Source organism: Bradysia coprophila (assembly GCF_014529535.1).
Source record: "Bradysia coprophila strain Holo2 chromosome X unlocalized genomic scaffold, BU_Bcop_v1 contig_26, whole genome shotgun sequence".
In the NCBI taxonomy this organism is placed as follows: Eukaryota; Metazoa; Arthropoda; class Insecta; order Diptera; family Sciaridae; genus Bradysia; species Bradysia coprophila.
This window is the reverse complement of record NW_023503313.1, coordinates 3,794,531-3,812,988: the sequence shown is the minus strand read 5'-3', so window position 1 is coordinate 3,812,988 and position 18,458 is coordinate 3,794,531. Positions and strand designations below refer to the sequence as shown.

The window sequence follows — 18,458 nt, the reverse complement described above, 5'->3', positions numbered from 1 at the left end:
GATAAAATTTTATTTATTTTTAAATTCCTTTTTCATTTTTCATTTTGTGTTTCACCAATACAGTAAATAAAGTCCTTGGTACAAACTCTCCACTTAATAGTCTATAATAACAATGTGGTGATAAAAGAAGGATTCATTTAACTTAACATTTAAATATCGATTTACTGTTTAGATTCCTGTAGATTTTCAACTTTAATTCGATTTCTCTGTAAAACGTGGCGGAACAGAAAAGTATATTTATGTTAAACTGAGAATTACTTTTTGTAAAACATGTGGACAAGAGTGCCACTTTGAAATTTCATATATGTGAAAATAGTGAAAATTGTTGTTGCGTTTGCAAATTTACGGGAATGAGAAATACGTTTATGTGTGGCATAGTTTCTGCAACAGATACTATTTTATTATTTTATGTTGTGGAATTGTGGCTACTGTTTGTCACTGGAAGGTTGATTGTTATTTATTGTTTGCTGAGCCATGTTTACCTTCCCAACCACCTCTCCCTAACCGAAACTTCCCTAAAGACCGTACTGACCTGTTTTGTTGTATTATTTTAAGATTTATTTTATTGATTCAAAATTTCCATTTAAAATTTCAAAATTAGACGAGCAAGACATCCTGTATTTAGAATAGATTTGCCAAAAGAATTGACTTTGTACAATTTATTGCATTACTGTATTGTCCTTGGGTACATTCAAATCCAATGTCCAGGATAAATGTTACACTCCAATAGAGCGACTCCTTGCTATCAAAAAATGTGGACTGTTGAAGAAGGTTATATTGAAACAATTTGCGGTAGATTTTACAAGTTCCGGGCTGTTTAAACTTCAACAATAACAAACTTTTGAACTCTTCTATACAGCAAGAAAACCCGAAATAAAATTGGAAACTTTTTCGTTTTCGTATGTTTTGTATAGATTGTGCAAAATCGTGGGGAGAAAGTTTGTAATTTTGTTATTTATTCGAAAATTTTTTAATTAAAAACATGAAAGGTTTCATATTGTGCCACTTAAGTAACCTCATGCTCTATATAAGGTACAAAATGATCATAGCCTGTTACCATCACGTATCAAACCATCTTTAAAATTTTATAATTTTTTTTTCAGCTTCCCGGCAGCTCTGGTAAAGAATTTCACTTTAAGCACAGATCACTGCCACACGCAAGATCACGGCGAAGTATAGCTCATACAAGAGTATTAAAACGCGAACCATTGGTAAGTTGTTTTTGTTATTCAATTTAGCTGTACGAAACGTTGTTTAAAATCTGAAGTTTAATTTGTGTCTTATTGTCCCGGCTGTGTCTTATGGAAAACTTTTAATGACAATAATAAGGAATTCTTCTCAAGTATGACTACGAATATACTTTACTAAACAAAACCTTGAACAATATCTGTGTTCAACTCTTCCTTCTTGTATTGTTGACGAAACAATTAAGTTTGCAAGCAAAACGTTCTTTTCAATTAGACATTTATCCAGCACAACGAATTCATTTGAAGCAACAAAACAAATGTATGTACATACGGAAATGAGACCACAAAATTAAGGCTGCGAGTATCTCGAAAAAGATATCTCCGTATATTCCGCATTGAAAATTCTCAAGTATCCCGATAACATCATCACTAAAGTATAATTACCAATGTAGAAACCCAGGATAACAATGTAATTTTCAATATCCCAGTATATCGGAACAAGAATTCTCAGCTGAGAACTGCATGTCGTTCGAAGATGCCTTTTAAAATAGGGAGACGAATGAAAAGCACTTCTCTGAATTGCTTTTAAATTTCTACGGTTTGTTGAGCACCTCCTACATAAGTATTTATTCGTTCACAGTTGGTAACTAGCACAGCAGGAAACGATTCAACTGTTCAAATAGAAAATTGATCGGTTTTTATTGGCATTAATATTATATTTTTCTAAAAAGCTACAGCAAACTGATTTTGAACTCGTATATTCGATTGTCAGTCACTCGCTAGTGTGCATAATGTACTTTGGAGTTGTCCATAAAGGGGGGTTTGCCAAAGTATGACCGCCATACATTTGTGTAGTGGAAAAGTGCGGACAGAGGGGGGTCAAAAATTCCAAAAAAATCGCGGACGTCCTCTATGGACGACACCTTTGCAATATGTTCAGCCAGGCACCAATGCACATGCAATCCATTTCTTTACACATTTCTTTATCATACTGATGTAGGCACTTCAGCTGGTTTTTTGTCTGTGGATTATTTAGTTATCTGAAACGCTATGACAGGCAACACAGGCTTGTGGTGTCATGGAATTTTAGTATTTTAAATGTTTGTCGATTCAAAGATTTTCTTTTTTTTTTGAAATCCAACCATTTATTTCAACATTGATGGTGTCGACCTAACAATTGCTTTTCCGACGTTGCCGCCTCTAAACATGTCGATCAAAGCTTTTGGTATATTTTCGAATCCATCCGTTATCGTTTCGTGGTACTTAATATCGCCCGAATTGATCCATTCCTTCATTTGGTTGATCCCTTCCATCCATCTATCAGCGTAACGCCATACCCCAAGTCCTGTAATTTATTTCGTGTTAGCAAATTCACTATCTACGAAAATCCAGCCAGTCCACGGACCGGTACTAACCTTCCATTTTCAACTGCTTAAATAGAAAGATCGACTGCAGAATGGGGCCTTGTGGCATTTCGTTGACATCTAAATTGTAGACTGAAATGGATTCGCAAATGGCAATGCGGCCACAGTCTTTCATTTGTTGAATAATCTGCGAACTTATTTGGCCCCCAACGTTGCCATACATACGTTGAAATTTCAAAATGGATACAGATAATGGTCTAACTAACGCAGCGTAGTCCACATTCACGATATTGTTATTCCAGCAATACTATACTGTTGGGTGACATTCATTACAGGTACTCAAACGATTATAAAAGCCGTGAAAGTCCAGACGTTCATCTGATGATAAGCACAGACTCATCTCCAACCTTTATCGGCGGCAATTCCTCTTCAACCAATTGAAAGTCCGTTTCCTTTGGTTCTCCCTCAAAAGCTTTAGCGTAAATATATCTATTTGTGATAACAGAAATTTCCACACCAACCAACCTACCGGCGAATTATTTGAGAATCGATCTCTCCGACAACAAACTGATCATTTATAAGAATTTGATATCAGTCGTCGGGTGTACTATCGCTTGATAGACAGGCCGTTTCACTTTCAATTTAGATTGCTTACACAGTTTAATCTGTCTGGTGAAGCCTGAATGCCGTTGATGGGTGCAATTCATGGCGCCAGGCTAATCTCAAACGACAGAGAAATTTAAAGTAAGCATTCGCTTCAAGTTAATGCTTTCGGGAGCCTAGCTAAGAGCGGACAATACAGTAGTTAAGACACACTCTAATATTGGTCAAAAATAGTCTTAATTTGGGTGTTGAAATGACGTAGGTGGAGCACGAGCAGCATGTGCTCAGAATGCATTATAGTTTATGATTGAAATTGAATGAGTTTTCATTCATCATGCAAAACAACTTTTTTATACCTGAAAATTGTTTTGCGTCTGTGCAACAATACTTTACATTTAAGAAAAAAGTACGTCGATGGCCCATAAAGCGTGGAACCATTTATGATCCATCACATCAAATAATCCGATGTCTTTCCGATAATCCGCAATATATTTTCGGTTGTAATTTATTTTTAGGTATTTTCTATTATGATTGCAAATACATTAAATATTTATGATTGATAGATATATGGAACACAATTATTTGTCAGATGAAAATGACATCGAAGTAAATATAATAATTCAGACTTGCCCGGCAAAACAATGCGCATGAGAGACGTGTGGTTACGATAATAAACTCTATTTATGGTTAGAATATTCTATAGGAACGAAACGTGTTATTTGTCGATAATGTACGCACAGCGCGTACGTTTATCATGCATGTGTAAATAAATTCAGTTTCAACTCGATTTTATCCAGTTTGCCGCGCATTATACCCATTGAAAATCGATATATGTGTGTCGTGACATCCACCACACAGTAAACTCTAAGCTTAAATATTTTGTGAAAATCACCGGATATTTTCACTTAATTTCTGAAGAGACGATTTTTGAGCTTGTTGAGATGCATAATCTGATGTTTTTTTTTCAACAAGACAATTTCAGTAGTAATATATCACGATATATGTTCGAGATTAATTCGTAAACTCTGTTCATAAAGTGTGTCACAGGCTTGTCACAGCAATCGGTATACCCCATCCTCCGTTTTGTGACGTACGTAACAAAAAGTTTATACGGAAAATGTGGTAAGTTATATTCTAAATTTTATCGCTTGTTAAACTGACACACCATGTTTAAACCGAACTCGGTTTCGTTGCATTTCAGTCATGAATTCCTAAAAGAGTTGTTCCAATATCGTCGAATTTTTGAACACACACACATACAGAGAGAGAGAGAGAGAGAGAGAGAGAGAGAGAGAGTCATCTAGACTTTTTCGATTTAAGCCTGATCATCTATATTATCGTAAATAATAGCACACCACAGCAGCTGCAAACATTTTATAGTCCTTTTGGCTATAAGTTTGAACTGTTAAATATGTTCTTTAATCACTTGCTTGTTTTGAAACTGTTTGTTGTTCAGTTTTTAGCCCCGTACGAAGTACTGGGGGCTTATAAGATTAATATGCCGTTTGTAACACGTCGAATTGGAAGCAGACAGTAAGGGCAAAGCATTTGGTTATGTTCATAGACTACGAATCCGCAATAAAAAAAATGTCTGTCCGTCCGTCCGTCCGTCTGTGACCCCTCTAGCTTGAGTAAATCACAACCTTTTTTCAAAATTCTTTTTTTCCCCGATTGGTATCGACAAAAGTAAGGTCAAGTTCGAAAATGAGCATGGTAGGGTCGGCCCTTCCAGATCTAGGGCCCTATAGGTGTTTTTCAGTCTTTCGACGATATCTACCGAAATACGCACGCAATGGCTGCTTGTGATATATCAAATGAAAGGTATTGAAAGGTAGAACAAAGTTGCTGAACATTGTTTTTGTGTAGGATGCAACGCGAGCTTGTTGGGAGGGCTCAAAGGTCGTTACTCGGCCCTAAGTGTTTTTTCCACATAAATCGAGTAAATCTCATCCGATTTTGCCAGATTTAGTTTTTTATGGAAGGTAATTGAATACCGAAAAGAACGTGTCGATAAAAGTTTCAAATTTGGGCCCTTGGACTAAGGCCGCTACTCGGCCCTAAGTGTTTTTTGCACATAAATCGAGTAAATCTCATCCGATTGTGCTAGATTTTGTTTTATTTGAGAGATAATTGAATGCCGAATAGAATGATGACAAAAAAAGTTTAAAATTTGGACCCTTGGACTAAGGCCGCTACTCGGCCCTAAGTGCATTTTGCACATAAATCGAGTAAATCTCAACCGATTTTGTTAGTTTTTGTTTCATTTGAGAGATAATTGAATACCTAATAGAAAGTTGGCAAAAAATGTTGGGTTTCTAAAATAATATCGTAAATTGTTGGTTTTATTTGAGAGGTACTTCGTACGGGCTTTCGTAATTGCGCTCTGCGCAATTTTAAAAATGAACACTTTCAGTAAATTTGACCATGCCCAACTTGACTTGCATTTTGGTAACAGACGCATTAGAGGGTTGTAGACGTATTAGGGTTCCGGGCGTATTACGGCTACGGACGTATTATGGTTGCGGACGAAATAGGATTACGGGTCGTACGGGGCTAAGTCGCAGCAAACGCTCCGACTGTTCTGATGCCTTGTTTTTTAGAAGCTCATCATTTCAAAAGTTATTTGCCATTTCCGATGTTTTCGTTTATCTAACTTTTGTCGGGCTGTAATGCCTAATCTAAATCTGAAATTTTATAGAAATTCACAATTTGAAAACAGCATTTGGTTCGTTTCTCATAATGTAAGATACTTAATGAAGCATAACAACATATATTGGTCGTTGCGCTTCGGAGTCTGAGCATTGTAGTGGGTGATGGAAAAATATGTAGCCATTTTTTTTGATGAGTAAGGGTAATACCGTCTTGATACATTTCCAGATTTACTTCGAATGGGTAATGGACGATGAAAAGCGAAAAATGTTTTCCCTGAAGATATACAGCAAAGATTTTATACATTCTGTTATTACATACCACATTTGGTAACCCTGTAATCCTGTAATCCTGTTCCTAATCGTTTCTAACTGACAAGGTGTGCGCTGACGATTCTATTAATTTTTTATCCGCACAATTTCTCCAAAAGGTCAAATTATATATTTCACGAATAAAAAGTTTTCGTTCGTCCTGATTAGGTAAATGGAATGCGATCGTTAAAAGTTAAAAGGATTAGCGAATTCTGTATTATCGTGGAAATTTACATTTTATTTTATTCAATCTGATTTTATAGATAAATTGATGGTTGACAATAAATATGTTAAAACAGCAGCGAAACACCTAACACCCGCATTAACATTTAGTAAAATAAGTAGAAAGTAGCTAACTGTATACTGAACGACTGAACAGCCACCCAACAATGAATATATATGTTGATCCCATTTAAATTGACTGTAAATATATGTTAATTGGTTTGCACCTTTTCACGACGTGGTGGCAGTGGCACACAATATGTATACACACACGTAACACAGCCAAGGTTTCCATACAACTGGAAAGCGGAAAGCTGATATATAATTTCAATTGCTTTAATTTGTACTTAAATTCCAAGCATTTTAATGAACGCTAAGAGATATATATCAATTTTGTCTCATCTGAAGTTTTCTTTCCAAATTAATGCACATGACAAGCGTGAGTGTTAACGCAAAATTATGTTGATGAACATGCACAGCAACAAGATTTATGGTAATGATTTTCGAGGCGAAACAATATACTTCGCGCTGGTAGACATGGTAGACTATAATCTAAAATGTCAGTACCCGTCAAATATAGTCCAGGTCCTTGTGTCGAAAAAAAGGTCGACTTAAGTTCTTTAAGATTTTTCTTTGTTCCATGTTGTTTGGCACGAAAAGTTGTGGAACAAAATTTCTTCCCGAAAAAAGGCCGGCCGGCTGAAATCAGAAGTACTTGAATGTAGCTTTCAAATGGCATCACCTTTATAAATTTAAAATTAAATTGGAAATGGCTTCAAAGTAGTGAATTTTGCGGTGCACTTTTTGGGAGAGCCCTAATACCGACTATATTCCTAATCCTCAAAAGATGTCCTTTATGAAATATCGGTAATGCGCCACACTTTCCAGAACAGAAGAAATTTAAAAAAATTGTATTTGCGGAGATATTCGACTTTGAAGGTGTACACACGAATGGCTTTTCCGGCCGGAAAAACGATTTTCCATTTTCCGGAAAGAAAATTTTGTTCCATAACATTTCGTGGCAAACAACATGGAATAAAGAAAATTCTTAAAGAACTTAAAGGCGCACGGAATTACACAAGTACCTGGACTAATATGTTCAACGTTGCGCCACACACATGTTGAATAAACAAGGGTAGAAATGATGTAAAGTTTATCTATTCGTGTTTATATATAAAACGATTCGTCCTCGAAATAATAATAAAATAAAATTCCATAAAATATTTCTTAACTTAAACCGATTTACTCAATGATTCGCTTCGCCTTTTTTATGCATTTTTTTTTACAACCATAGATGACAACCATATGTTAGATCGCACCCACCAACAAAAACAAAGAGTCTGAACAATTTGAGCGTAAACTCGCATTTCATCGTACTACGCAAAACCTTTAACCTCTATACATTTCGAATAAATACGGCACCTAAAAGCACCCCAAAAGCTTATGAACAACAACAACAAAAAATATCTTATTTGTTTCTAAGACAAAGCGTGTATCGTGTAGCTGATAATTCGGTTGTATTTTATTTTTGCCTTGTGGTAATTTTCTGCTATATGCTATATATGCGCTACACATATGTACAATAATAATTTTCCATCTTTAAAATTATTGTTCGCTTGGGTGGGTTGTATGTATGTATGTATATTATACCACAAATAGAGTTTCGAAAACAGGACTAAGGACATCGCATTATAATGTGTACATTGTACACGTAACGTAAAAGAAAACCTTTTAGTGGTATTGGAAAAATAAAATTTCTAACAATCTAATAATAAGAAGGCAAACAAATTTCATCACAAAAAAATATCGTCGGCTCTTATTTTATTATGACTCACCAGTACACACAGAGAGAACACTGAGAACAAACTCTTTACGGTGGAAACACGAACAATAATTAATAGAATACACTTAAAGCATTCAAACGAACACAATAAAGTCAAACATTTTCATTTCGACTAATCAATCGAGATTGCTGGAGCGAAGAGAAAAAAAAAATCGATTTATTCCGAACCACCTGTAGTTTGTTACATTATAAACACAAGTACCCCTCGTTGGCGGGTGGACAAGAAATAAAACATTCAAATGTGTCGGATTACCACCACACATTCTGAATTTATGTAATAGGGAAAATATTTTTGCGACCGATGAGAGTAGAAAACGGTGTTGTGGATCTTTTGTATAAATAAGTTTTGTTGCGATTTACGTATCTATCCGGAAGTATTTCATTTCAGGAACTGTTTATTGATTGTACCTCTAACTTCAGTATTCAATTTCAAATCGCATTTGTACGTTAGCTTACGATTGTGGTCACCGCTTCTTCGTTGAATAAAAATAATAAAAAATCGAACGAACAACGTAATCAGGTCATATGGGAATTTATTTACGAAGTGACTATTTGCCCGCACGTGCGAATAGCATCTTATTGACTATTCAACCGCGCGGGAGAATAGGATCTTGCAGATTTTTCGTACACAAATTTCATTTCATTTTTGTGTTTCTTTCATCGGATTTATATGTTTTTTACGCTATTTTTACATTTTTTCGTTAAACGACGCTATTCGCACGCTCAGGCGATTAGAAACGGACATTTATTTATACATCGTGTGAATTTTGGACTCTTGCGTTCATGAGAAAGCTTTATTCATTAGTTTTTATCTGACTCGCAACTGAAACGATAAAATTTCGAAATTCAAAAACAGTAATTTCGAACGAACTTAATGAAAACTACAATAGTAGGAGTCGGAAATATGAGCGAAAAATATATAAATATGAAAGAAAATAAAAAGCTTAGCCATTGTTTGTTACTCCGTCATGCAGAAAATATTTTTTTTAAATACACATTTTAAGCTGGATTATAATTTTCTTTGAAGTGCTGGAAATTTCCTTTAAGAGCTTTTATTCGCATAGACGATGGTATTTTGTGCTCAGATTTAATATCCACAGAAATTGCTGTTATTCGACTTAAATTCGTCCCACTCCAATATTTCAATGTTTAGTAACCGTTTGAAAATGACGACCTTTGACGTAGTGCCTTCGGTGTACGTATATTATTTGTACAGCAAACATTAGACACAATGACAAAGATGACTGGGATGTAAGTTTTACCCTCCCCAAAAGTTTTCCTTTATTATTCAATATTAATTAATTGATTAATTAACGATTGAATAGCCGCAATATTAACCCAAAATTTACCTTTTTCTTTTTTAAAAACATAAAATGGGAAATTGATCAATTTGTGGATAACATTCATAACGGGTGGGAAAAAAAATCATAATTTACATCACTGAACACAATTAAGAAATTTGAAATGAGCTTTTGGCGTTGATTGATTGATTTTACGTTACTTTAACAATTGCTTTTCTGTATATATCGAAAATCTACCTTGTTGCGTTATAGACAGATAGTTAGGTGACGTAAATGTGTGTTGCGTTTCTTCATGAAACAACGAATGACGGAAGAAACAAAAACAAGAAAAAAAATCAATTGATTGATTGTACAACCTTTTTTTGTATCCATTTTCTAGATACACACAGCAATTCAGCAGCCAGGGTTCGTGAGAGTGAAAAGAGGACTTCGACCAGCCATACCACCTGTGAATGTGTTACCAAACACAAAAAAAGATGAAGAACTGTTAGCCATGAACAATGAACCAACGGATCCATACTTTCCACTACAATGGTATCTGAGGAATACGGGCCAAAATGGCGGTAAAATACGACTTGATTTAAATGTGCAGGCCGCATGGGATCAAGGAATTACTGGGAAAAATGTTACGACAGCTATTATGGATGATGGTGAGTTTTCCTTCCATATTATAAACGGCTCATCACATAAGCCCATAGATAATAAACTCTATTTATGATTCAGATTTTGTGTCTCTGTTAATTTTAATTTATGGAAATTGTATTAAACTAATATGTTATTCTGCCTCCGGTCCGTGACATTTTCATTTAATCTAAACATATTACCCAATACCTTTAAAGGATCATAATGGTATGTGTATAACCGAAATCATATAAACTGAGATTCAATTAGACCTACCACCCGAATTGGGTGCTGTAACTAAGCAAAAAGCTTTGCGGAATACCTACAAGTAACAAATTTAAATTAAATTATTTTGGTAATATTCAAACGATTGCATTCACTTCACTAATCACGTACGTGTTATATTAGAATGTTCATTAACCAACCAATGTTATGGCTGTTTATTACGCCGTCATACAGCTAATAATGAGAATGTATTTCGATTCTAATCATTTATTTGAATAGTGTACGATGTTATGGTATTTTTGGTGCAGGCTATAATACTTTTCCAAGAGCTTTAACGAAAGTAGACAGATTTCTTCTCAAATAAAATGCAAATTGAGATTGAGTTATCGCATTTTACCAGATCTTAGCTGAAAAATTTAAATATTTTCCCTAATTTGGATACAATACTTTGCATATTGATGAATACAACGCTGGAGATGACCGTTTTAATAAACACATTTAACCCAAAATTTTGTTATATCCGAGGCACTGGTTCGTTTGTTTTTTGCACTCTATTTTCATCAAAATTCGAACCAGATTAGATAATTAATTAAGCAGCAAATTGAAATTGATTGGAAACATGTGATTTTGTCTGTCAACGTACTTAGATTTCAATATATAATCACAATTCGCAGCGAGCCAATAAATTAATTATTTTGGTAAAGATGCGATGCTGAATACAATATCCCCGGTTATTATCGAGAAGCTGAACCATTGGCATAGATATATTGTTTATCAGTGGGCGATACATTCAGTGCAACATTATGGAAGATTATTTCCCAAAGAAACCACTCACAGTACGCTTCTTGAAGATACATGTTTTCGCCATGAAGGCAGCATATCTTTGACCTACATGATAAATCCATTGAGACTTTAGAAATCATTTGAACCGAACCGCATCTTCCATGTTTTCTTACTGCTCTAATTCTATTATATCTAGATTGATGGATTCGCAACGAAAATAATTTTGCATCTGACGAATAGGTGATGTCATGGCAAAGCCCTAAAGGAAACCTTTTGCACAGTAGAGAGATTGAGCGCTTTCAGTTTTGTGAAGTAGCGTTTTATTGTCGTTGACAATCTAATAATATCCAACATTAAAACGTTTTAGACTATCCTCCTTCCTTAGCTAATCTACAGATGGTAGATGGTTCAATTTTCTTAACGATAAGGTGCAAAACCACCAATCAAAAGTTGTTCGAGTTAATTCTGTCTTCTATGAACTATGAAAGTAAATGAAGTTCAGCCACTTCTTAAACGTTTGCGTGCATGACGCCTGAGTACTTTGTTATAGTTTAATAACAATAAAGAAGTATCAACCAGGTCGCTCCAAACTTATGACAATTTGCCCGAAATGAAACAAAGTTTCTGTTCTTGCTAACTTTGTTTGAGTAACTTCTCGGCTTTCGATTTTTCTTTACAAATCGATGAGGAGAAACTAAATGATGGCGTTATTAAAAATAAATTGATGGACATTAGGTTATGTAGATGAGACTCAGTTTAATGAAAATAATCCGGGTGATTAATGGAGTAGAAAAGTGTAAGACCAATATGTAAGATTGCTGCTCGTTGAGGATTGTAACTGAGGGATTCTTTTCAAAAACAGCCTACCGAAATCGGACGCATTTCCAGTGGACTTTTTTATATGTGCCTAGAAAGGTATTCGACCCTAGAAGCCAAAACCACTTTCAAAAAAATTCTTCGAAGTTTGCCTGGCTGGTGAAAGGTGATCAAAAACCGAAAACTTGCACTTTTCTTACCAAAATTTCTCCAGTTACACGAGCCGTACAGGGTCGTGTGGGGTGTCATTAGAAAGGTAATCACACATACTATTATTCTGTTACTTTGAGAGATCTAAATATTTCCGACAGATTTGCAGAAAAACGTTTCCCTCGTTAATTTTAACTTTTTAACCAACCATTTTGTGTATAAAGACTGCAAACACATTAGCTAGAGATCAACGCCTTATTTTCATGAGAGAGTTCTTGTTTTTGAAAACGACTTCTGTCACAATATTCTGCACGATAACCCTCACTCAAAGTCATTTTCATATTTAAATTCGCTTAAAAGTAGATTGTGAAGACATTTCGTAATCTACGATATAATTTATTATTTAATTTATTATTGATTGATATGCTCTGTGTGTATGTTAGCACCCTACCATAAGAAGGAGGCATCGCCCCTTATTTTTCGCTTATCCAAAAAATGTCAAATCTTTGAAATCGAGTTATGCAACAGAAACATTACATATGGGGATCATTTACTTTACTTTTTAACAACAATATTGAGCTGGTTAGGTTAACGACAAGCGTACGTTTTATGGTACTGAAGGCGTGAATTTAGTTTTTCTTTGGCAGGGAAAACTCATCTAACCGCCATATCGATATTAAATTCTTTCGTTTATTTGTTCCCTCGGCATACATATTATTATTGTTGCTTTGCTTCTCAAACTGATGGATATCTCGAAAATGTTTACATGCAAAACATATATTTGACTTGATACATTTGTTTCTTGTTCATTGATGGAAGTAGTAGCATTATTTCGGTTATACATTTTTACTCTGCAGATGGGTATAAAAAGATAAGACACAGAACGTTATTACTTATTACCAACAATGACGGCTTTGGTATCAACCTACACATATGTTTATACTAGAACACAATGTGATATCGAATATGAGTCGAGTTGAGCTCTCTTGTCGTAAGTTTGGATGGGGAAAATTTTAATAAAAAATTGATATATTGCTGACGGTTGGTATTGTCCGTGCCAGGCCTGACAGTTGATAGATTATATAAGAGCAGCTATAGATTACAAAACAAACTTTACAAAAACTTCAGTATTCGAAAGAATAGTTTTTTGTTCCTTAAACAGACGGCAAGCGTTCTATTTATATCTGCTTGTATCAAATCTGTATTAACAGAATTTGACACAAGAAAGTTATGTGTGCGATGCGATTGTAGGTTTTGCTTGAAGGCTTGCAGGAAATGTGATAGAATGTTATTTATCTTTCCCTTTTTTCCTTCGACACCAAAATGAAATAGTGCAAATACACCGTTTCACCTTAGCAGTACACGGAAATACCAATATACCGTGTGAGATCTATAAGTGGACTTAGCACCCCTATTTTTTGACAATAAAAAAAAAATAAAAAGTTTGCACTGGATTTGAACCCGGCACCTCTTACTTGCCAGGTCGTCGATTTTTTTAAATTTTTTTTAAAGTTTTATTCTGCAATTGAATTTTTTCCAACTATAATCAAACATATATTTATCGATCGAGGTCGGCCAAATCTATAAAAAGGAAAGTTTATATTGATAACTGACTAGACACTATGAATCATTTTAGCAGTCTTCCGCCAGCAAATAATTTTTACTTAACAAATCTAAGCATTGGCTAACCACATCAAAATTATTTTGTTTGAGGATATACAGTGTCGTAGGCGTTTCACGTGTCAAATATAGAAATCACAGCTGTCACCTGATAAGTACGGATTAATCGTACAGCAGTGTACGGATCAAGTGTACTTCGATGTACGGATAATACTCCCAAAACCACGATAAGACCAATGGTTTACTCATCCGTAAATTGTACATTTAAAACGTACTTTTTACGAGTTATTCGTTAAAATTGGGCAATTTTAAGAGTCAATTTGCCAAAACTTCGAACAACTTAAAAACAAGGCGTCGGCGATTTTTAAAAGCTATGCGTTAAATGATTCAATGGACTTTACTGAGTCATTTGTAACAAGAAAAAATCCTCGAAGAAATTATGTTTTCTCGCTAGAAATCATTAAGAAATGGTCTGCAGTAGGGTAGCCAAAATAGTTTTTGTTGCATATCACCGACAATACGTAACGCATTTATCTGAAATTATGGTCATTTGAAGAGGTGTTGAGGACGCATATGTTGGCCTTTTAAACATTTCGAAATTGTTCGTGTATGTGGTGCAGTAGCTATTTTAGGGGAAAAAAATTCCAACTTTTAGAGAGTGTTTAAAAAAAATACACGGATAGACTTGGTCGATATGGGTGTCGTTGGGTAGGTAGTGACCTCTACTATCCATGACACCATACACCTACCGCGGCACGACTTTCGTTGAGCTTCAATTTTGATTGAAGTGTACTAACACAAAAATTCCCCAGAATTCCCCTTTTCTTCGCGTTTATTTTAATTTTTCTGATGTATGAGACAATTTTAAGTCAGGGCTGGGAGTCACTGCCACCTTACACGCTCCGTTTAAGGCCTATAATATTTGAAAAAAACCAACTAATTCAATTTTGTCATATAAAAATGTATACGTCCATCTGGTGTCTCTCGACTTCCCAGTATGGCCAGTGCGGCACTATATCAAGTATTTACTAGCATATTATAATCATATTTTCTATGTTGGCTACTTACCGGAAGGATTTGGAAATATTCTTGATTTTGTGAAAAAATTGCAAACTTTTCATAAATAAATTAATTAATTGGAACTCAGTAGCCTTTTTCAAAAATTAGGGGCCAAATGACCGTTAAAAAATCTGCTCTAGTGCTTTGTTCAGTACTATGCCAACATTAATAGAAAATACGTTCAGTAGCTATATTTTTATAAGTCACGCAGCTATATTATAAAAACTACAGCTTTATTATAAGTTACATAGCCTTTGTCGAAATACACGGATTTTACGTGTACGTTCCACGTTCACATATATATGTTTCTATCAATCTACTTCATCCAACGTGAGCCGTTACATTCAGTTTCATAAGACCAAATTAATCAAAGTTCAATGCTTATTTTTGTCATAGCAGATAACATTTTAGCTGTCTGCAAAAGGTACAATTCATGAGACAAATGTTTACCTCACCGTACCAATCTATTTCGTTTATTTCGAACAATCATTCAACTTTATTACATATAGGAAAAGGCTCGCTGCACACGGTGCAAATAGTCATTTTATAATACTTTGGCTATTTGCACACGGTGCAAATAGTCTCTTTATAATACTTTGGCTATTTGCACACGGTGCAAATAGTCTCTTTAAAATACAGTTTCTATTTGCACTGTGTGCAAATAGCCAAAGTATTATAAAGTGACTATTTGCACCGTGTGCAAATAGCCAAAATATTATAAAGGTACTATTTGCACACTGAAGAAACTGTATTTATTTCACGGAAACCGAAAATTGTCAATTTTAGTAACTTATATTATTGAAACAGTTTCATATTACATATATTTCGGTAAGAAAATTGTTTAGAAAAAGCCATAAATGAAAAAAATAATAATTCGGCCAGCCAACTGAAAAGGCTGCAAGAAAATTTACAACGATTAAAAAAAATTACAAGTCAATCAGCTTGCAAGTATCTTTCAATAAATTATTTTGTTTTAAATTTCAATCTATAAATAGTCAACGTCACCAAAATGTTTCGGAAAAGATTGATGCCTCCTATTACAAAATCTACCCAGTACATCAGAAAAAAGAGTGACATTTCCTATTACAATGTAACAATGAAGGGTGTTACTCCTTCTACAAAATGGTTCGAAAGGGAAGTGATATTTCCTTTTACAGAATGCAACAATGAAGTGGTAATACTTCATTCTACAAAATGCTTCGAAAAGGAAGTGATATTTACTTTTACAAAATGTAAAAACCTAAGGAGTAATACTTCCTTCTACAAAATGTAACAATGAAGACTGTTACTTCTTCTACAAAATGCTACGATAAAGGAGTGATATTTCCTTTTACAAAGTTCTTCGAAAGACAATATTAACAAAGTGAGTGAAGCTTACTTTTAGTGTGCAAATAGTCTCTTCATAATACTTTGGCTATTTGCACACAGTGCAAATAGAAACTGTATTATAAAGAGACTCTTTGCACCGTGTGCAAATAGCCAAAGTATTATAAAGGTACTATTTGCACAATGTGCAAATAGCATCAACCTTACATATACGAAGCGAGAAATGCGTCTTATCGAAATCATCCAACAACGGGATTATAGAATCATGCTCGAGAGGTCACGCATAACAAGCGTGAATGACGGCCTAGGTGTACGGTTCACTGCGGACTCGATCCACTTATCCTCTTATTATACTGTGGAGGTGACTGCCGATGGGATCCATCAACCGTAGTTACACTCCTGTTGAGTTTACCTTTATTTGCTACGACGACGGAGTGTAAACAGTTTCAAAATTTTGTTGCTGTTAAGAATGAGAAATTTGGCAAGGTTGCATTCATATCAAAAGGTCGACATACATCGTTGATGTACGAACAGGTTTTTTTTTATTAAAAAACAGAAATGCTACGTTTTTTTAGCTTGAAATTTCTTGCTTTCGCTTGATTGACAGGCTGGTCGGTCTCGTCTCAGGACAGTTTAATTAACTCTTATGCCCATATTTAATCCCTCAAACCTATAGTGTTGACAAATAATATTTATTTTCTGTTTTTATTGGGTTGTAAGATCATCCAGTTCATCGCCCCTTTCATGCCACAGTTACCTCTTCTGTTGAAAAAAACAATAAAATGTTCTCACTGAATTCCTCTATTTATTTTGCAGGTGTTGATTACATGCATCCAGATCTGAAGTATAATTACGTAAGTTTAAATGCACAGTATTTTACGGCATGGTTAAGTTTTTTTTTTTAAATTTATTGTCAATTAAATAGTTTGCTAGTGATTGTACGGCTAAATGTTCACTTTTTCCCCAATAACAATAACTATTTAAATTTTTAAAAAAAGTTACTTATTCCGTTCCGTATGATACAACAACCTAACGATATACATTTTTAAAAGCATTGAAGGAATTGATCCAAACAAAGAACACCAAAAATATATTTCACTCACTGAGCTATTCGATTCACCTCAACAGAACGAATAATAATCGAGAGCATTAAATATTTACCGCTGCTAATCCAAAGATCAAGAATCCTTTTTCATAATTTCCGTGGCCGTTCCACGAGAGTTTTGTAATTAGAATCAATTTCAATGTTTTAGCATTTTCTCCCAGCCATAAAATGGATAAAATCACAGAAATGTAATTAGTTGACGGGTTTTCGGTATCTCTGTATGGATTAAAAATTGTAAATTATGCATAACTGCATCAGCTTTACGTTCCTATGTTTGTGCCAAGTTATGGCACATCAGCAGAATTTTCATGAATTTTTAATTAAGCTCACGTTTTCTGTGAACAGAACCACACTTAATAAGTGAACGAAGTAGCATAATATATGAGAACGAGAACGTACGTGTATGTAATGAGTATAGAGATATTATGATGGTGGATTTACTTTGATTTATGCTTATGTGTAGGACAAAGTTTCGCGAAGTTCTAGTTGAAGTAAAAGCAAGTTTGAAACAGATGTTTGTTATGCGAATTATGTAATCCTTTTTGTAGATAAAATAAGCTCGCAAACACTTTTCCATACTGCAACGAGTATGCGGCTACATCGCTACGTTGTATTTTTTTTATCTTCTTAGAACAATAATAACGATGTTATCCCTCTAAGGCAAATTTGTTTATCTGGACTCGATATATCTGTTCCCGGCAGATAAAATAGTGTATGCACCTCTGTCCTTTGGATTATGTACCACGCCTTCGGCTCGGTAAATAACTTCCACATCGTCAAAATCGACATTTTAGACAAAGATGCATAATCTTCTATTATTAATCTGGCCAGTTTTATGAGAGCTTCCCAAATTCGCAATCATTTTTAGACAAATTATTGCCTTCTGAAAGTATCAACGCTTTTAGAGCAATGAGATGGTCGAATTATCTGTTAATAGCAAAGGTCGTTATGTGAAAACTGATTTTTATGTTTCACCATATTGTTTGTAATAATGAAATGCCATTTCCACCCATTTTGATTGACACAAAAAAATCCTTGCCGTTGAATAGTCCATGACGGTCGTAAAATAGTCAATAACAATAATGTAAATGCCATTAAATTCTCTGTTGTGGTTGTTTTATGGACGATACATTAAGTTGAAGAAAAATCTCTCCAGCACTCTGTGCCGTGTCTTAACGTTTAATCGTATCAGAGAAATTTCCAAGTTTATTCGTGCGTAGTAAGACGAACAAACTTAAAAACAATTCTCATTAACTCTTCTCTCCTCTCTTCG

At 34.7% G+C, this 18,458-nt stretch overlaps 1 protein-coding gene across 1 annotated transcript in view; it reads left to right on the top strand.

Annotated features, from left to right (window-relative positions):
• The window catches only part of LOC119069360 (neuroendocrine convertase 2), a 57,255-nt gene that overhangs the window by 29,668 nt on the left and 9,129 nt on the right, over positions 1-18,458 (top strand). Inside the window, exons 2-4 of the mRNA XM_037173433.1 lie at positions 1,104-1,211; positions 9,860-10,130; positions 16,897-16,971. Coding sequence (XP_037029328.1) covers positions 1,104-1,211; positions 9,860-10,130; positions 16,897-16,971 — 454 coding nt within the window. The remainder of the gene's footprint in view (positions 1-1,103; positions 1,212-9,859; positions 10,131-16,896; positions 16,972-18,458) is intronic.